The sequence below is a fragment of the Eleutherodactylus coqui genome, chromosome 5, assembly GCF_035609145.1.
Source record: "Eleutherodactylus coqui strain aEleCoq1 chromosome 5, aEleCoq1.hap1, whole genome shotgun sequence".
Taxonomy (NCBI): domain Eukaryota; kingdom Metazoa; phylum Chordata; class Amphibia; order Anura; family Eleutherodactylidae; genus Eleutherodactylus; species Eleutherodactylus coqui.
The window spans coordinates 107,724,306-107,746,149 of NC_089841.1; the positions used below are offsets into that span (position 1 = coordinate 107,724,306).

At 42.7% G+C, this 21,844-nt stretch overlaps 1 protein-coding gene across 1 annotated transcript in view; it reads right to left on the reverse strand.

Annotated features, from left to right (window-relative positions):
• Positions 1-21,844, reverse strand: part of ARB2A (ARB2 cotranscriptional regulator A) — a 449,497-nt gene that overhangs the window by 411,142 nt on the left and 16,511 nt on the right. Inside the window, exons 2-4 of the mRNA XM_066602994.1 lie at positions 13,366-13,492; positions 9,704-9,805; positions 7,074-7,174 (exon numbers count right to left, since the gene is read on the reverse strand). Coding sequence (XP_066459091.1) covers positions 7,074-7,174; positions 9,704-9,805; positions 13,366-13,474 — 312 coding nt within the window. The 5' untranslated portion in view covers positions 13,475-13,492. The remainder of the gene's footprint in view (positions 1-7,073; positions 7,175-9,703; positions 9,806-13,365; positions 13,493-21,844) is intronic.

The window sequence follows — 21,844 nt, forward strand, 5'->3', positions numbered from 1 at the left end:
TTCAAAAAGTTTTCTTTGGACAGATGTAATCTACATATAACTTTGGCAGACGATGCAACTTCAAAAGGATCAATTTGCTCTGTGGTCATGAATCCATCATGAAAAACCTTCTAAAGTTTAAAATAAAGTTACAACTGTATTAAAAAAAAATAAAAGTTACTAAAACTTGCCAGACCTGAAAGTTGTATAAATACATTTTTGAAGGTGAAGCAAGATATTCTACTACACAGCAGTACAATAACAACACAGAGGAGTAGAGCCAAGCGCTAGACAGCCTGGAACAGATGTTTTTGTATCTTTTTTAGTTCCAATTGCTTGGCGACTACTTTGTTTATGTCAGACTACTGATGGTTAAGGCTTATAAAAGACCCCTAAAAGATAAAACTTGACAGAAGATGCAGATCAGATGCAGGGGTGAGGCACATCTTATTTAGGGAAGGACCTCTCAATAGTCCATTTGAACTATGGAATGCTGAGATTCTTACCAAGTCTCTTCTCGGACATGAAAACACATTTGTAAAAAGACTTCATCTACTTATTTGCTTGCAAATAAGCAGTTTTTTAACCACACGCTGGCAATATAATCAGCATTTCAGAAGAGAGATTAGTGCTTCACTACTACCAATTACAGGTTTTAAAGCAAAGGCACCAAGATATAAACTATTCATTTGTGGCGACATCTAAAAATACTGTTTGCTCAAAAGTATATTGTCTGTTCATAGTCGTAAGATAGCAGTCTGATGTCTTAATTGGGTTATTTAGGCCAGTATCAGATCCACCCTTTCGCACATCAATAGGGGCTCCTGCACACTGGCGAGAGCGATATCAGAATGTGATTGATGCCCCAATATCACTCTCGCAATCCATCTGAAGCCCTGAATGTGAGGCGTTTCCGCAGGGAAACAGCCTCCCATCCCAGCAGGGCTTAGGGAATCTCCTGCTGTGGCGGTCACAGCCACGGCAGGAGATAGTGATCTTCTCCCATTGATTTCAATGGAGCCGGCAGCAGCAGCAGCGCCAGCACCATTGAAATCAATGGTGAGGATAGCGATCACAGCAGTGACAGGGGACTCACCACGATAAGAATTTTCGGGTGTGGGGTGCTTGAAATATAAACCCTACCCTGAAAATAATCAAAAAAAAATTTAAAAAGAAGAATACATCACCTGGGAAGCGCTGGTATCTCTGGCACGCCTTCTTGCAGGTCCGCTGCACTCTTCTTCTTCTGCTTCTCTTCTGGCCGGGGAATGATAATCCCCGCCTCCTGAAGCGCTGCCTCTGATTGACTGGGTGCTGTGACCAATCAAGGGCAGCGCTCAGCTGTCATTCAATGCTGAGCGCTGCCTCTGGTTGGTCACAGCACTCAGCCAATCAGAGGCAGCGCTTCAGGAGGTGGCGATTTTTAATCCCCGGCCAGAAGACAAGCAGAAGAAGAGTGCCGGGGACCTGCAAGAACACGCACCAGAGATGACAGCACTTCCCAGGCTATGTATTCTTGTTTTTTTTTTTTTTCTTCTACAGTTATTGATTATTTTTTAGGGTAAGGCTTATATTTCAGGCCCACACCCACGCCCCTCCCCCCTTCCCAAAAATCCTCAACGCGGAGAGTCCCCTGCCACTGCTGTCACAGCAGTGGGAGAGGATCGCGATCCTCACTCATTGATTCCAATAGGGGTGGCGCTGCTGCCGCCGACCCCATTGGAAGCAATGGACAAGATCGCAAAAAGAATGGACATGCCACAATTTTTTTTTATTTTTTTTTTTAACGCTGCATCGCAAGCATTAAAACACTGCAAATGTGCATGGAGCCATTGGAAGCCATTGGCTTCATAATTTAGCGATTTCTCACAGAGCTGGGAAATCACGCGATTTTCTCGCAAGTGTGAAGGCACGCTCAGGGTGGTTTCACACACTGTTTTTTTTTGTTTTTTTATTATTATTAAAAAAACAACGCATTCATTGCAGTATTTTTTTTCTGGCATTTATTGACACATTTTCTTCTCTAGCACAAGAAGCAATGACCAGATATTACACAGTAGCAGTTTGTAACCCTAAAAAAGACCTACTATGTTCCCTGTCTTACATTAATTTTTGCCCCAAAAGAGGCAGTGTCTTATTTTCAGTGGGTGTCTTAATACTCACCTAGCAGGCAGATTTCGGATCACTCGCACTGGTCTCTGGCGCTGCTACAGGCTTTGTGTAGTCCTGAACGCCAACAGAGTATTTCTTCCTGGTAGCGGGGCTTGAATATCCCGCCTCCAGCAAGCAATGGCTCTGATTCATCAAGCGCCGCGTCAGCCAATCAGAGCGGGCACTCGATTAACCAATCACAGCCATTCATTGAATGACACAGCTACCAGAAATAAATGCTCTGCCGACGCTCAGGACTACACCGAAGCCTGCAGCAGCACCCGAGACCAGTGCGAGGGACCCAGATGCCACCTACTAGGTGAGGTAGGTCTAGTTTTCGTGAGAAACTCGGTATGTCCATCCAGTTCAGCCTATTATCCTGCCATGTTGATCCAGAGGAAGGCAAAAAAAAAAAAGAGGTAGAAGCCAATTTTCCTCATGTAAGGAATAAATAAATCCTTCCCAACTTCAATCTGGCAAATCAGACCTTTCTGGAGGTAAGCTAATGACTAGAACATGTAATATTATAGCGATTAGATGAGATTCCAGCATCCAAGTAGAAGATTCAAATACTATTTTTGTTCCACATGTAATACTTTTTCATACAAGAAGGAGTTTAGGCCCCTCTTGAATACTTGTAGGGAGTTTGCCATCACCTAGTCCACCAGAAAGAGTTCCATAGTTTTACTGCCCTTACAGTAAATAACCCATTTCTATAAGGATGTAAAAACAGAGGATTCTAGTTGTTACAGTCCTGTCAGTAGCTCATGGGAGAGATCTCTCTATTGGCCTCTGATATACTTCTATATAGTTATTAGGGCACCCTTTAACCAACTTTTTTCTAAATAATAACAGTAATGAAACACACTACAGAAAGTGCATTTGTTTGTGCCATTTTCCTTGCTAGTTTTTTTTCACTAAGTGGCATTTTTTTTCTTTTGCTTTCAAGAAGCAACATATTCCTCTCCGTTAACCGTTCAGCGATAGCCTTTACAGCAGTCACATATACAAAGGAGACCAACAGTTTGGAGAGAACTCATTAAAGGGCCACTCTGGGATTTAAAGAACAAAATAATGTATTTTATTCATTCATTATATAGCTATCCACCCAGTATATATAAGTGAGCTAGTATTACCTTGGTTAGCCATTTCTGTCTGTCTGAAATTCTGCCTCTTGCTCCTCAGATGGTCATGTGGTCTCAATTCTGACCAGTGTGGATTTACTTGGTGGTTATGGATTCATTTTCTATAACTTTCTAAGTCTGTCTGAAGCTTTTACCTGGATCTACCACGCAAGATCTTTACAAGTGGACACAGACACGTCTATCACAGTTAGGGCGAGCACCCACTGGCGTTTTTTTACCTGCGTTTTTCCTGCACAGGCATAGAGATAACATGTGTTCCTGTCCACTGGCATTTTTTTTGCGTTGCGTTTGCGTTTTTAACATAGGAACTGTCAGTTGCATATGTGTCCTTATTTTTCTCCTAATGCACCCATGAATGTCAATGGAAATTAACGGAAAAGCCGCGAAAACGCCGCGAAAAACGCGCGGAAAAATCGCGGGAAACGTGGCGAAAACGCTGCGTTTTTTCCCCGCGGAAAACGCAATCGCCAGTGGGTGCTCGCCCTTACTGATGAGAATGATGATGATCACACAGCTGCTGTCACACAATCAGGTGAGGGGGGTGAGGGATGGAAAAATGTGTTTTTGTTGGAGTGTCTTTTCTTTGGCATGCAGGAGCCACTATGCAGGGAAGGGGAGGAGGTGAACAGTTTCCATCACATATTGGTAATGGTGGATCCTGTGTTGTTGGCCTCCAGCTTTATAATTGAGATGTTACCCTCCATTGTAATGAGATTACTGCTAAATGTTTCCATTACAGAACCAAGAGTGACTCAGTATGGTCAGTGTGATAGGCCCTTTTTATTTACATATATATATAAAAATAAAAGCATCAAAAATGTTTAAAAAAATAAAATATCACATGTTTATCATAAACCAAACAAAATGTTAATTTTCTAATGTCACATACCATTTAAGTAGCAAAGGTTATTATCAGTCAAAGAATCACTTCAAAGTATCCGTTCTTATACAACATCAACTTTGAAGACCTGGGTTTAAGAGGACACATGGTTGTCAGTTTTGACCCCTCAGTTCTCCTCTCCCTTTCATCCCCTTTTTCCTGCTTCCATCTTACCCCTGTCCATCTCTAAATGACAACATTTGCCCACTGTGCATTTTTACTGCCACTTATGTCCCTTTAAAGCCCAATGTCCACTGGCGGATTTGAATTGCGGATTTTGTGCGGGTGCAGTTCAAGTCACCCATAGGGAAACCTGGGCGACCGCAACTGAATTAAAGCATGCAGATTTGATTTGCGGACCTTTTGCTGCGGAAATCAAATCATAGCATGCTCCATTTCAGTGCAGTTCCCACACAGACGGCTTTCATTGAAGCCCCAAATCACATTGTAGAGCAGCACACAGAGATTTGTTAAAAAGCATTTAGCACCATAAGGTGCCTCCTTTATGATCTCTCCATAAAATCAGCGACGTTTCAACCAAATCAAGGCCTTTGTCAAGCCATCATTTGGCCAAAATGTCAGCTAATCATGCTTGACAAAGGCCTCGGGAAGTCTGGATTCCATTTAAGCGTGCACCTTCACGGCTCCCCCAGTTTGTGGGACTTATCTAAACTGTGCTGCTGGAATCTTTACTTGCTTCGGCTTCAATTGAAGCCGTCCAATCTGCGGGTCGTGGATTTCAAGGGAAAGCAGGGGTTTTGAAAAAAAAACAAACAAAAAACAAAAACTTTACTCCGATGCGCGCCGACGCTTCCGCAGTGGAGGAAAAAAAAAAAAAAAAAAAGGCTCCCGCATGTGCAATCCAACCTGCCCATGGACATGAGCCCTATGCCGATTTCTTCTCATATGCTATATTAATCTGTGTTTCTATGAAAACTTACAATGTAGTTTACCCGCAAGGACCATGGCTTACAAAGAACATGTCTTCCTAGCCACAGTGCAACAATCATTTGCATTGACCAAACAACTAATGGAGGCCTGTCCCCAGGACAGTTGATGCAATCGGCCATCTTCATCAGAAGGGTGCTGTACAGCTGGATTGGCTGCTCATGGGTGGTCAAATGACCCATCATTCGTTTCTTGTACCAAGACAAAAGCCTGCAGGAAGCCATGTTAAATCTGCGTCCTTAGAATGACAGAATGTGGAATATGATGAAAATAATTGTCAACCACAACTTGTTATTCACCTTTAGGAAGATCTATTTAAATAAACAAAGAATCCAATCTTTGGAGACCTTTCAAGCAATCCCTGGTATAAGACGCACTTCATCTTTCAGAATAGTTACTATTGTGCTTTAGATGTAGAGTGTCATTAATATCATGAGGTTTTCTTCTTCACTACAATCATTTTATCACACTTTGTATAACATTTTGTTAAATACAATAATGCCTAAAGGACACAGACAGCTAAGCCGCCTTCTAGATTTTTTTTAATAGCCTACAGAGGAACAATTGCAACTGCTTCAAAGAATCCTACAGCTTAGAGTATGAGGGAGTCCGGGGAATGGATGAAATCCGCTAGCAGGTGGGGGACTGTTTTGTTCATGTCCTTAACAATACACAATAAAAAGAATTTATTGTCTATAGGGCAGATATTAAAGTCCTACAATTCAACAAGAAAGTTGAATCATATTTTGACTCTAGTGAGTTTGCAGTGCACCGATATAGATCTGGATGGAAGAATTAGCCTCAAGTAAACAACCAGGTCAATAGGTCTTTGCTCCGTTCTGTTGGAATAGTTGGAGAAGACATGTTTGTTATCAAAGTTTCAGGCTGTGAAAGTTTGTATTCAAACTTCACAAATTTCTACTTGTAAATAGATCAGATGATAAGAACTGTCCTGGTTTACTACACATAGCCATGAAACTGTAGCAAACCGCTTGTTTTTTTCATGGATGTATTGACATTGATTAGATTAACGTCTCCTGCAATGGTGGGTCGGACCGCGCATGCGGGATACCCACAGCAGAGTTTGACCCCATGCCCGGCCTGGTGACCCGTGCTGACCTGTCCAGCGGCTTCTGCACACGCTGCCGATGTGCCGGTCGGCACTCCGTCGCGCATGCGCAGTAGCTGCTGGTGCTGGGGGGTAGTGCGTATCCCACGATACTTCTGCAGTGCTCACCACAGAAGTGCCGTTGGACAGATGGCTTCCACTGACTTTAATGGAAGCCAGCCGTGCATAACCCGCACAAAATCACAACATGCTGCGATGTATTCTCTGCAGAATCTATTTCCGCTCGTAAAGATGAAATGGTGCTTTGCCCTTGAATAATATGGGCTGCATTTGCTGCGGAGTCCGGAGGCGGATGTCCGCTGTGGACTCCGCAATGAAAATACGCCCCATGTGCAGAAGGCTTAAGTCAGGAAAAAAAACAGAGTATGGAAATATGCAATATAAAAATGCAAGAAATAGCAACAGATATAAAATACCTTCAACTGTGACAAAAGTTCCAAAATTAAGCACTGAGGAACAAAGTTTGACATAAATTTTCTTTGCCAGTATCCAAATTCCAATAAACTCTTAAATCCTACAATTGTCACATTGGCCACGGAGCCAACACTAGAGGATGATACTTTCTTTTTCGTAGAGTTTACTTTGCAGCGTGTTTTGTTTCATAGAAGTCAATTAATTCATTTAGTACTATCCCCAAAAGGATGCAGACAATGTCAACAAGGGGCTCTCTTTTTGCGTAAGCAAGAAGTGGCATGTTTTATTCACAGTATACTTTGTGCTTTACCATGGACACGTTATACATCTGCTTGTGAAATTATGAGTGTAAGCCATTACTGGATCTTATCCATGCAGATATAAGCCATTTAGTACTGTTTATGAAAGTTAGCCAATGATAACGTACCTCTCCAAGAGCCTCATAACGCTTCTGGTTCCATCTATGCAAGTCTTCTTGATAGTTGAAAACAAATGGTTCTCCAGTCTTAATATGTCTCAGCTGACCATCTAGATAAAAAGACAAAAAAATATTACCAATAAAAGCTTTTTTTTTAAAAATTAGATATTTTTTATTGAACATTTTTTTCTTTTACATATTTCAAATATATTATCAGTCATCATTGTACATAACTGTTTCCCTCCCCAACCCCCGCCTCCCTCCCCTGGTCTCTCTCTTAACAATTGGTCCAGTATATATGAGTAGCTTAGGTTCAGTAAGTTCCATCTGGTGTTCTGGTTATGTTATAAACAAAGAGGGTTTTAAATGATAAATGTCCATTATAGTTACCAATAAACGCTTTTAAACAAGCTAAATTGACTACGATCTTTAAAAATGAGGCTTCAATTATATCAGAACAGAGTCTCCAGCACAGATCCAGCACAAAATCTAGAATGAAATAGTGCAGCATGCTTCGCTATTATGCCCAGGAAAGTGTCTGACACCATGCCAGAAGTTGCACAGACCCCATCAGAGGCGTAACTTGAAGATCCTGGGCCCCAAAGCAAAACCTTTAACAGGGCCCCCAACTATAATGCTGTATTCATAGTACTGGGCTCTATATATGGAGAATAGAGGCCTTATGGGCCCCCTAAGGCTCCTGGGCCCGGATGTAACCGCATCCCCTGCATCCCCTATAGTTACGCCAGTTGACCCCGCTATACTCAATGGAGTCCGTCTGGGGCCACCTAGGTCTGATATGTACCAGATTCAGAGATTAACGTATTTTTGAAGTTCAACTCCAAGAATGGAGCCAAATAATGGAGGAACAAGCACAGGTGTAAAAGGGGCCTTACAGGTTATGTAAAACATCTTCTGACATGTCAGTGAGACAAGTCATCAGATGCTATTACAGGAGGGATCCGTTATGCAGTATTCCACAGATCTACTTTATTTGTGTATTTGATCATTTATCATTTTTGTTGCTTGAACGGGTTATTCTCACCTAATCCCCGCTCCTGTTGTGTCCCATGGCGCCTCTCGGTCCTCCACTCCTATATTTGCTAATAGCTGCAGTGCTGCGCAGTTTACAGGACGTCCCAGGTACTGCAGCCAATAACAGAGCTACAGTGCTTGTGACGTCCCATAAACAGGCTGGGAAGTCTGTAAACGTGACGTCAGAGGCGAGTCCCGAAGTGGTGCTGTGCGGCATGGCGAGAGAGGGGAGTAGAAGCCTATTTGTTATGTTACTCCTTGGAGGGAAATAGTTTTAAACAGTATCTATAACTTGGACAACCCCTTTAAGGGCTCTTGCTGGTGGATTTCTCTGTTTAGGGCTAAGGACTTCAACTATGCAATTTTGCAGTACGCGTTTCAGGCTTAGACTAATATTAACAATTATACAAAAATAGACAGGGATATATTTTACATAATTGAACTATAATCATATTGAATTAATACATTATGTACATGTGTATAGATAGATATCCTGTTTCCCCTAAAATAAGACAGTGCCTTATATTAATTTTTGCTCCAAATTTTTTTTTACATCTATAGCTGCCTGGAGACTATTTAAATAGGTTTTTTTAATTATTAACTGTAACTAGGGCTTAATTTTCGAGCAGGACTTATGCTTCAAGTATCCTCAAAATACTGAAAAATCATATTAGTGCTTATTATCAGGGTAGGTCTTATTTTAGGGGAAAGGTATATACATACACATACCTTACATCTTTGTCTATTTTTGCATCAGCTGTAAACTGTTCTGTATGGGATGGTTGTTGCTATAACATACGTATTTTTGTATTCTGTCTCTTTGTGTCATATTGAGCTCTTAGCTAGTATTTATTATGTAGAACTGCATCCACTTTAGGCCTGATGCCCACGGCCGGGTCAGATTCCGACTGCGAAATCTTGCAGTGGGGCATGACACAGATTCCTGTGATACTTCTGCAGTGCTCACTGCGAAAGTATTGCGGGATAGACGGCTTCCATTGACTGCAATGGAAGCCGTCCGAGCAATTTTACATGCCAAATAGAGCATGCTGCAATTCTCCCCTGCGAGCGGAAAATTGCAGTTAATTTCCGCTCGTGGGCAGGGAAGAAAGTTTTAACATAACATGTCTATGGATGCACATTGCTGCAGAATTTGCGGCGGGCGTTTGGACGCAAATTCCGCAGCAAAAAAACGACCGTGGGCATTGGGCCTTATTATAAGATTCTGTAAGGGTAAAGGGTGGGGATGCTGCCCTTCTTTCAGGGGTGCCCCAGATCCATACATTGTGTCTATGTACAGTTTTAAATGTACTAACATGTATTTTTCAAAAAAATGCTATCATGTAAGATATATATATATATATATATATATATATATATATATATATATATATATTCGGGTGTGCCGGATTATTTATATCATCACACAAACCAAAGAAGATACGGTGTATCACTAAAAAGCAGGGGCTGCAGAACTCTAGAGCGCATAATACACCTTTGATTTCCGATTTAATTAATATTTATATCATTGCCATACAATTTATCAGAAAAAGACTGGGTAGAGTAAAAAAAAAAAAAAAAAAAGTTATCTGCATAAACCTTACTTTCATTAAAAGCATATTCAAACCCCTCCAACGTATCTGGGAATTCAAGAGGTGGTTCATCTTTTTTCATCAGTTCATCCAAGTCTATTCTAGAGAGGAGATCTGAATAAAAAGAAACATAATAAAATTATATAATTCAAGTAGTACTATTCAATTTTGTTTTGACTTCTTTCCTGTTTACTAGCTTACCACCATGGAAAATGCACTTCAGTTTCTGCATTTGTTTTAAATATTATCATAAGTATTATAGAAGTAATGAAATAAAGATCACTGATACATTAAAGACTTACATTAGAGCTGTTCAAGTTCCAAACAGAATCTCAATGTATCTTATACATGCACTGGATATTTTAGGTGATGAAAAACGTGGCAAGATCCATGTGTTCCGCCTTATTTTAGCACAGGTGTAGACTTGAACCAGATATTTCAGATCCAAAAACGTCTGCTACCCAAAAAGGGCAGAGTCAGCCATAATTGTTGACAGAAGTAAAATAATGACAGTGCCGTTTTCCATGATTTGAGGCAAGAACTATCAATAGTTCAGCATAGGACGATATTTTAGAGCAGAGCAACTATACAACTTTGGAGTGGAGCTGACACTTACTGAAGAGAGGCGACGGCTTATGGAGACATAACCATCTACATGTGCTTTCCTCATTCTCCCCCTGGCCATGTACTCTTGCAAAATCTGTGGCTGCAACCCCCACAGTGAAGGCAGAAGTTAGTGATAGTTCACGTGAGCAAAGTCAGAATTTGAATTAATTAATTTTGGGGGTCTGAGTCTGGCATATGAATTCACTTTGGGGGGGGGGGGCTTTATTAACTTTGGGGGTTTGGGGTATGAATCAATGTTTGATAAGCAATAAACATCTGTAATGCCGAAGAGAAAGTTCGAAGATTTTCCCTGACCCACTTCTATTTATCGCAGGATGCTGAAGCTACACATGTGTAATGATATAAGTCTCTATAGGTTACGTGCCAATTTGCAACTGTGAACTGATAACGGTCTTTCTTTTACAGGTGCTGAAGTGGTGAAAGGTCTGATAATGGACCCAGTGAATACAGAGCAGTCATCAAGTTCTTTTAGTTGAAAGGCCACAAACCAAAGTAGACGTTTGATGAGATGAAAGAGGTTCATGGGGAGGATTCCCCATCATATGACGTAGTCAAGAACTGGCATCGTCAATTCAAATGTGGTCAGACTTTGGTGGAAACAGCTCCAATTCCTACGTTGCTATCGATGAACACACCATCCAGCAAGTGGAGGCTGTTATTTTAGAAAAACGCCATGTAACCATTTGCGACCTAGCCCAAAATGTCAAGATTAGTGAGGGGTTCATGGAAAAAAAAAATCATTCAAGACCATCTTCATATGCATAGGGTATCCGCTCGCTTGGTTCACCAACTGCTCACATCTTTCCAGAAGCAGGAATGAGTCGAATGAGCCAAGGCTCCTTTGACGACGTGCCATGGAAACCAGGAGGACTTTTTCAACAGACTGATCACACAGGATGAAAACTGGGTCCATCACTATGATCCGGAGACTAAAGTCCAGTCGATGCAATGGAAGCATGAGGACTCACTGCCTCCAAAGAAGGCACATGCCCAACCCTCAGCAGACAAGGTCATGATCACAGAAACTAGCACGGAGTAATCTTGATAGATTTCCTAGCAAAGGGTACCACAATTACTGGGGCGTACTATGCTGCACTAATCCAGATGTGGCAAGCTCACCAAAGGTGTCCTCCTTCTGCAGGACAATGCTCAAGTTCACAACTCACATGTTGCCCAGATGGAAGCACGCTGCTGCGGGTATGAAATCCTACCGCATCCCCCTTATCCACCCAACCTCACACCACTGGACTTCCACCTCATTCCAACAATGAAGTCATTTTTAAAGGGCAAGAGTCTTCCAGAAAGTGGGTCAGGGCAAATCTTTAATGAACGCCCCTCGTAATACAAATGGGATGGGCACTAATATTCTTAAATTCTTTGTTGCAGAAAGCATAACATGGCTTAATGATTGTGCCTATGCAGCCAACCAGTCTTGTGGGTCATGCAAGGCAGGCAGCCGGCCCCCTAAGATCTTCACCTTAGGCGCAAGGAAAGAAGGCTACCCTTATCCCCCTAGATCCAGTAAGACAGTACGATCCTTCAGCACTTAACGGGTTCCAAAAACAGCTTCTTTGTAATGTAAAATAAATATTGTTCCTCAGCAATAGCACACCTTGAGGTAAAGATAAAATGCTCAAGATGGTTTCGGTTCAGAAAAGGCCAATGACTCATTAAAAGAGAAACAAGATTACACCATATTTGTACTGATTAGAATGAGAAAACTACATCAGAACACGAAAGAAATCTGCACTTGACCCACTGAACTGACTAAATCCTACTTAGACTTACAATGGCTGCAATAATAAGTATACCATGAGCAGATTAGTTTCCCCAGGTTCATCTGATTGACTTCTATCACAGCACTGCACATTTTCTCAGTCTTCTGTAATTAAATGCATAGCAGAAACTAAATGAGAAATCATTTCCATAGCACATTTGTGGAGATTTCCCATGTCTCCTCATGCCAGGTATAACCTTGTATTGTGTAGCTATGTATGTAACTGAAATGAGGGTGGTTATAGAGGGAGTTATACAGCGCTAAGGATTAAGAAGCATAATGAAAATATTTTGAAAGCCAAAAGAAAATTTAATTACTTTACAAAAACTATATGAACACACTCTCTTCTATATGCCCGTCTAGAAATTATGCTACGGCCAATTCCACAGGTGCCCACCTCCATCCTCACTAGCATAATGCAATGCTCAGCAATTAGGTAAACACCAACAATCGATGGAGTACCATCACTCATTGACGCAAAGGATTCCATAGTGAGTGGTCCACAGCTTGCCCCAACTGCTTGTAGAAGTACATAAACAGTCACTACACATGGTTTCCTTTACCTCGAAGGAACTCAATATTGAGAATCCACTTTTTAAAAATACTCTTACTTTTTAATGTTAGCCCGTAACAGTTAATCATTATGATTATATCGGATTGTGAACACATGGACAGTGAAAGGCTGAAGGTCAGTCTCCTTGATATGAGCAAATGCTCCAACCCAAGAAAGGCGCAGAAATCTGTGAGGTTCATTGAACACTGATTTCTGCTCGGTGTGGTGTAATATAACACTATAATGGCTTCTGTATTATATGGGGAGAAGGCACAGGGAACTTGTTTATCATGGGAATCCAAAAAGTAGGGCTTTAAATTGTCGCTGAGCAAACACATTTGTAGTGTACCAGAGTTGTACACTCCATAGGTAATGTGGTTATTTCTGAAATGTGTATATATTACTTTAAAATGTTAATATCTTGCTGGTTTTGCACTCATAGTTTGGTTGGCAAGTCACTCTGTACTTTATTGGATAATTACGTAGCAAGAGATATCTACCAATCCCCGGGCAACTAAGCCCTCCACATGGGTTGACTGAGAAGAAGCAAATACAAGAGAGAGAGGGGAGTAGCAGTAGTTCGTTAAGAAAGGCCTAGTCTACAAAGTAAAGGAAGGAGAAGACGTTGACTGAGGAGAGCCAGTGCAGTAGGAAGGAAGAGGTGCGAGTACCCAAGCAATGTGCAAATTATAGAAGAAAACAAGAAAAACAAAATACCTTTTAAAGCAGTTGTCTTTTCTTTTTCATCTGGACCTCCTCCTTGTTGGAGTTGTGCCATACTTAAATCAACAAACAAGAAGACCAATACTAAGAAGAAAATGGACATCAACCTTCTTGTTCACTCCTGCAGATTCAATAAAAAGAAACAAACTTGTTATTCTTTTTGCCATTTTATATTTGCTAAATCTATATTTGTATTTTGTTTCTATTTGAGTGACATAAAATGAGCAAAAATACAGTTTTCGGCATAAAAGATGGAAACAGACAGAAATAGGATAGGATAGGGGATAACTTGCTCACCAATCTCAAGAACATGGCTCCTGAGGAGGAGACTAAATGAAGCACTGGTCACTTTCAATGGGACTGCCGAGATACCAGAGCAGCACCCACTCAGGGATTTCCATTAGTCCCATTGAAATGAATGGACGGCTGACCACGCATGTTATTTGTGTCAAAAATCTGGTGCACACCATAAGGCCACCTGCCCACGGACGGAGCAAGATACGCCCGTGGTTTTACACGGCGGGAATCCAGTGGGGATAAACAAAAAAAAAATCCCTGCTAGTGATCGAGGAAAAACGCACTTTTTACCGTGTTTTTCTGTGGTCTCCATTAATACTATATTATTGGAAACTTCCCGCCGTGGAAAAATGCAGTAAAATAGAACACGCCACCATTTTTTTACCATGGCGTAAATCCGCAGCAGGATCCTGCATGTGAGGGCTGAGCCATTAGGTTCAATAGAACCTAATAGCTGCGTTGTTCCGCTGCGGATTTATGCCGCGGGGAACGCGGCATAAATTCGGTCGTGCGCATTAGCCTTTAATCTGCCGTTTTAGACTTGACAATACATGCAACCTGTTGAAAGACAGTTTTGAAAGTAGCCAGTAAAGGTACCAAGAGTGTCTAAAACACATAAATGTGTCAAACGGCATGTATGCTAGTATTTTGGCACAGCTCTGGCACACAGGCATTAGTATCATAAAAGAATGGGTCAGATTAGCTACATGCCCCAAAGTCTTATTCTATGGCATTTATTTATTACCCCCTCCACTTGTTTACAGTGTTTATCCAAACTAGACCCAAAAATAAATATTTGAATTTAAAAAAATAACATAGTATAAGGCTGAAACAAATACCCTTGTCCATCTAGTTCAGCCTATTATTCCCCAATGTTGATCCAGAGGAAGGCAAAAAAAAAAAAAAAGAAGAACATAAGGTAGAAGCCAATTTCCCTATGGAACACATGCACACTACACAAAACACTGGCTAACCCTAGGCCAACACTAGGCTAAGCCTAAAGCAAATGTAAGGTTTTTTGTTTGCTTTTTGTATCCCACAGCAGTTCTGCAGGATTTAACCACATTTGAAAATCTGCATTTGCAATCCACCACCCCTTCCCAACTTCAGTGAGTGTGATCAATGAGTGGAACAGGTTACCACGGAAGGTGGTGAGTTCTCCTTCAATGGAAGTCCCCAAACAAAGGCTGGACAAATATCCGTCTGGGATGACGGAGTGAATCCTGCACTGAGCAGGGGATTGGACCTGATGACCCTGGAGATCAGTTCCAACTCTACCATTCTATTGCTTCGGGAGACAGTGGAGACTACCTTCCTGGTCCTAACTGTAGCTACTCAGGAGGCAGAGCTAGGTTCGAGCTACTCTACCAAGGATTGGAGTAAGGCGTTCACTCTCCTGCAAAAGTAACAAGATCCTTACCAGAGGGTACAGGACACCTGCCTTGCTCCCTTCCTTCTGCCTAAAATGCTCTCACCTCTGATAGCGTAGTGGTACATCTCGTGTAACCCATGCTCACACCTGGTAGCAATGATCATATATTGCTCCTTTCTGGCAAGCTACTAATGCACTCTATACTAGGGTTTGCGGCAATAACCATCAATGATCTCCAGAGATGGCTTTACTTTCCATTATTCCTGGGTACCCATCATCTCTGAAGAAGAGTCTCTTACTTTGAGCAGCTCACCAGAAGAAATCCTCTCAAGTTGCTAGCCTACAGGAGTGGCATGACATTTTCTGTGCTTATTGCCCAAGATCAACAGCCCTTGTTCCTTGGATATTGTTTTAGGATAGCCCAAAACTCACCACCTGTCTATTTAGACTGTGATTCATGTTAAGAGGCAGTTTCACCACCACCTACCTTCCCTGCTCCCCTCCCATCCAGTCCGTCCCCCCTTTTTCCTTCTTCTTCTTCCCCTCTCTCTTTTTCTTATTATAGTAAATGTGATGTCTATTCTGGTTGAGTTTTTCATGACTGAAGTGCCCGACTCGACAATTTATCATTTATGACTCGTACCAGGGCACGTTCAAGTGCAAATTAATATTGTTACTTTTGTATGTTATGCTTTGTCAGTTCTGAATAAAAGCGATTAAACCATAAAATGTATGTTTTTTGACACTCATTCAGCAGCAGTTACACGGGTCTCCATTTCCCTTAACGCAACATAACAAGTGTGAAGAGAGGCAGAAAAATGTGGACAGACTTAACTTTGTTTTGCAAATAAAAGTTTATGCGATCACCATGGTCATATGATTGGTCATAACAGTGACCAATCATATGACCTGGATCAATTCTATTGAAAGAAACAGCCTGGACTTTGGGATTGGAACGAATGGCTTCTGGGGTTTTCTTAGGAACCCATCAGCCCTTTCAACCCTACTAAGCAAACTATAGCAGCAGACTAATAAGTTACAGCTCTTTCCAACAATACGCTTGTTATCTTTTCATTAGGAAACATACCTACAGGATGTACATTTAAAAATTTACTGTGCTGCATGCCAACGCCTGCGGTCCGGAGGGTGGCCGGAGTGTCTCTTCTTGCCAGAGTGTTTAGCATGGACCAGCTTAACTCTGTTGCCATGTCTTAGGTCATTCATGGAGTGGTATGAACTCGGACGCACTTGCCAGAAGTTCGTGGACTGACTCATGCGTGAATTCATACCACTATATGGATGACGTAGGACACAGCAGCTCAGTTGGGTGGGTTTATGCTAAAACCTGCAGCCAGAAGAGAAAGTCCAGACCACCAACCAGACCGCATGCAGACATGCCGTGCAGGAAATTCAAAAAGATTTTTTCTGCAGTTATGCTTTCTAATGATAAGATAAGCTTATTGCTGGGAGAGCTATAATCGAGTAATCTGCTGGTCTAGTTGGTTTAGTAGGGCTGAATGTGCTGACAGGTTCCCTTTAATTAACAAGAAAAACCTCGATCATAATACTTCATGAGACTAAAACCTGCCCTTGTGTATGTAGGAAGGTAGAACACCATATCAAACAAAGCCAAGTATTCGCGTCGTCTTAAAGCTCAGACATCCAATTTCTGCGTATTCCCAAGCAATAATGTTACCAAATAAGAAAAGGCCAGATAGGAAAATCAAAAGGATTTGTATGGTTAACTTTCAAGCACCATTTGTGAGATACATTAAAATCTGAAGTGCTCAACTGCACTCATGAGAAAATTCATATTTCATGCTTGAAATAGAGTATTATACATCGATTTAATACTCCTTAGTTCAGCAAGAAGAGACGGGAGATTTACACATACTAAAAAATAAATAGAACCCCTGTATTCTCTCATCACTGGGGAAGGAAAAGACAAAGTAGGAGAGACCAGATATGCCACAGATGCTTGTTCTGCCACCCCTTTTTTATAAAACGGGACTACAAATGATAGAAACCAAGACCCTCTAATGATATTTGGAACATACACCATGTACTGTATATCGCGTTAGAGTAGCTGGATTCATATACTGCACATCACTACAGTAATAATGCGTCACTGCAACAACTTTGGCCGCTGCCCACAAATGGGTCAGATTCCGCATGCGGAAGCCCGCAGCGGAATCCGACCCTTTGCCCGGCCGGTGTCCACCCGTTCCTGTAACTTTCTGTACTGCGGATGGTCCGGACGCTTGCCGTCAAACATGCGCAGTACAGTTTTTTTTCTTCAAATTTATTTTTTCCGCACCGTCACTAGGCAGTTATGCGGAATCTGCGGACTATCCGCAATGTCAATTGTGGAAGGACTGCAGGTCGGAAAGGCTTCTATTGACTTTAATGGAAGCCACTTGTGTGGAATCCGCACAAAAATAGAACGTGCTGCGACTTTTCCTTTGCTCGCAGAAATAGCAATTTAATTCAGCGAGTGTGCAGGAAAAGCACTTTTACGTAGCATGTAATATACGGCATTTGCTGGGGATCCACGGTGCAGACATCAACCGTGGATTCCGCAATGCTAATCTGATCGTGTGCAGCCGACCTTACTTTATTGCTTAAAGCAAAAACAAACAAAAAAATCTGCAACTGAAATGCCACGTGTTAATACACAACCCAAGGGCGGCTTTCCTCGGTATCCTCCATTGCGTCTTTTTCTGCATTCTCTCAAGAAAAAAAAAAAAGGCCAAAGGTCTAATCGAATTCTTTTCCATTTGCCCTTCTACTGTATATTCTTCCTCTAAATCTATTGAAGTCAAGGGAAGCCATCAGACCCGCAACCCTTTCGCAATCAACGTTGCAAATAGGTTGCAGCCGTCGATCAGCTAAATAAAAAAAACAAAACAAAAAACAAGTATACTGCACATGACCAACAGAGAGCGTCCATGGTCATCTTAATACAGAGAAGACTGGGTAAGCAGGGTCGCCAGGCAGGGACAAAGCCGAATTCCTCTGCGGGCCACCGCACATGGAATCCAACCCGTTGGTGTGAGACCGGCCAAAGAGGCATTCCTTTTTAAGAATAATAAATAAAGGTGGTGGCCTAAGTGGTGCCCAAAACTCCACCACAGTTTTTGAACAATTTTTGTTGTAACCTAAACAACTAGAAGATGGTCTAAACTAGACAGTCTTAACCCTTTCTAATCGAATCTCCCTGCCGCCCGCACACTCCCCGGCTCTTATTTATTTTGGGTGGGAAAGCGCTTTGTGGATTCTCATCAAAAACACATAAAAATTATGTCATTATGATTTTATTAGCAATTTTTTGAAAATTAAACGTGTATATTATATATGCATGTTACAGTATACAGGAAAGAGGTCCGACACTTAATATTTCCCCGATCCAGATTGTTCAGTATAAGGCCTAATGCCCACGGCCGTGACAGGCTCCGCAAGCGGAATACCGCAGCGGAGCCCGTCACGACGCCCCCCCCCAGAGACCCCATACTTACCCCCGGATTCGCCGCCCCGCATGACGTTCCGGTGCCCATGCGCAGTAGAGCGCATGACGCGCCCACCTTGCCACATGACACGCCCACTGCGTCACATGACACGGCCGGAGGTAGGCGGGGACGCGTTTTCACGCTATCTTCCGCTGTGCTACACAGCGGAAGATAGCGTGACAGACGGCTTCCATTGAGTGCAATGGAAGCCATCTGCATGTACGGCCACGGCAAATACCGTAGAACATGCCGCGGGTTAGTACGGAAGAATTCACGGGGCGTAATTCCATGGTGGAATTCCGCACCGTGAGCATTGCTCTATTAGGTTCAATAGAACCTAATAGCTGCGGGGCAGCGTCGCTATTTCCGCCGCGTGACACGCGTTGGAAATCCACCCGTGGGAAGGAGCCCTAAAAGGGTCTGCAGTCTGCACTAACCTTATACAATATTAGCAAATAATCCCCTTTGAGTCCTCCAGATAGAAGGCACTATTTGCAGTTAAGCCGGGTTTACACAGGCGGGTCAGATTCCGCATACGTATTTCCGCAGCAGACGACCTGCGATTATTTGCAGAAAATAATTGCGAATGATTGCAGAAGATCGTAGATGTGATTGATTTTCCACGTAGATACACGTTATGCACAGCGTATTGTCCGCATGGACTATACGCTCCAGTCGGCATTCCTGACGCTCATACGCAATGTTAATTGCGTATGGTGCAACACCCCAAAGGGATAACCCTGGGCACCTGGCTAACGTGAAGAGCTGGGAGGGATAAGTGCTGTCTTGTCATGGTGGCACTTACCAGGCTCTGGTCCCTGAAGGATGACAAGCAAGCCAAGGCCAGTGTAGATTGCAAGCCAGCTTCGACACTCCTTTGGCAGGGAGTGCCAATAAAGGGGATGAGGGAAGGGGGTTGTAGTAGTATGCATCACTCGTGACGCCACCATTCCCACACACCGTTATTCTATACGGCGGAGTAATAACTATAGAGACTTGTGTATAGTATCTCGGGTCCCTAGGAACGGTTAGGGCCCGGTATAACTTTTACTTGAAATCAACTTGGTATAACAGATAATACAGGTACAGTTCACTCTCAGCAGAAAAACAGGCTAAAGCTCAGAGGTAGGGAGGATACACAGGAGGAATACGGCCCTATAGTCCACGTTATCTATAGGTCACCGGTCCTGGATTGGGAGCACTCCAGAGGAGGTAGAGGGGTAGGGGTCACTCCGCAGACACTCTGACAAGAACACTTATTCCGGAAGGCTTAGCCAATATACACCCCGCACAGCAGATGCATGGGTGTCTCACTAGAGTACCTCTGTGCAGTTAACCTAATGCCGGACGGCCGCACAGGAAGAGCCTGTGGTGTGAACAGGTACCTGTTTTAGGAAACTGGGGTCCTCCATACTCAACACAGGGAAACCAGAGGTGTCCCTCTGCGCCCCTGCAGATTCTCCAACGGATGGGGGAAGAGGGAAGATCCTCAGCTCCTGCAAAGGGAGCCTCTCCTTCTCCATTTTCGACACAAGGAAAGCTGAAGGTACTTCCCTGCATCATGGTGGGTCCTCCAACAGCATGGGTAGATGGATGATCATCAACCACCTTTACCGCTCTCAGACACTCACATTTATAACCTCACTTATACCACATGACACAGTAGAATAGATACATTCAGCAGAACGAGCTGACTGGCAATAATTTTATTAGTTAACCCTTCAGACGCTGCTGCTGTCCAACACACATGCAGAAAATGACACGACAGCTTTGCACAGTGCATCCACATAAGACAATACATGCATGACATTTATGGAGGGGACCAGCATGGTGTTCCGGACCACTACAATAGGTGATGGAGCTTTCGCATCCATTGACTTCATTGGGGGCTGTCCGCATGGAATTTGTGCAAAAATAGAACAGGATACGATTTTTATTCTGCTCAGAGGATCCGCAATTCCTACCCGCACGTCTGAGCGAAGCTGCAAAAATTCATGTCTTTCAATGGGCACGTATTACTGTGTATCGTCCACGCGGCTGCCAATCGCAGATTCCACAATTCAAATCCACCCGTATGAGCCTGACCTAACTGTCCGATACAGACAACAGTTGAGAGCCCCTCAAATTAGCCAGAATTTCCTAGCAGGCAATTTGAATATGGCTTTTCTAAACCAGGCAACTCCGCAACAAAGACATAATAGCCATCTCCGACATAGCCAGTGGCCATATACAAGACATGTGCTACAACCAACTCCTTCTCAGATCCAGTTTACATAACCAGCGGATTATTCTGACTGCCATTATTTTCCCTCCAAAGTGGGGTAAATTGGCTTCTGCCTCGTTGGGTTTTTTTTTTGCCTTCCTCTGGATCAACAAGGGGGGTGGGCGGGGGAATGGAAACAGGCTGAACTGGATGGATATTTTGTATTTTTTCAGCCTTGCAGACTATGCTACTACTATATTACAATGTAGTTGACCAGGACAAGGAGTCATTTATTTTTTATTTTACTTTTTCTCTTTAACTTTTTGGAAGCTGAACCGATTTACTATTTGACACATTATAAGTGCTAGCAGACTTATTAGCTTTATACGGTCAGTCACATCCTTCAGCAACCAATAACGAACAGCTGGAAAGCCTGGCCAGTATTGAGGTCATACATGAAAACAGCAGTTTCTTTAGGCTTCATTCATGCTACTCTATAGAATGTGGAATAAAGTGAAAAACCAGGTTACGGATCACTAATAGCCAAGTCAGTGTGTCAGAGCAGCGGAAAATCTGTCAAGTCCCGCTAGACCCCAAAAATACATCTGATCATTATCAGTAATCTTTACACTGACTGAGCAGGTCTGTCACCATATAGGATTGGGTCTGTCATTGTAGCGGTGCGCCGGGCTGTCAGTAACTGTGTCAGTGTGTTTCCAGCCACATCTCATCCAGCCTGCTGTCTGTCTCCATTGTATCTTATTTCTTCTGCCTGTCAATGATGCCTCCCTGAAGGGGGCAATGATGCAGAGAGATAGGGTGAGGAGGACAAAAGGATGGAAGATGCTGTGTGTAAGGGGGAATCCTCAGGGATAAGTGATTTACTGTATAAGAAAGGATCCTGACTGCTAGTGAAGAATTATTTCCACTGGATGAAATGACCTGCAACGTGTCAGCTGTTTACATAAAGCAGTTCAAGTGTGACGTCTGAGACATTTGGCAGACTGTCGAAAACGCACAAACAAGTTACATCCCCCCCTTTCACCTCCAGCAGGAATTAATATTGGCGAATGCATTAAGCAAGATCTGAATGAT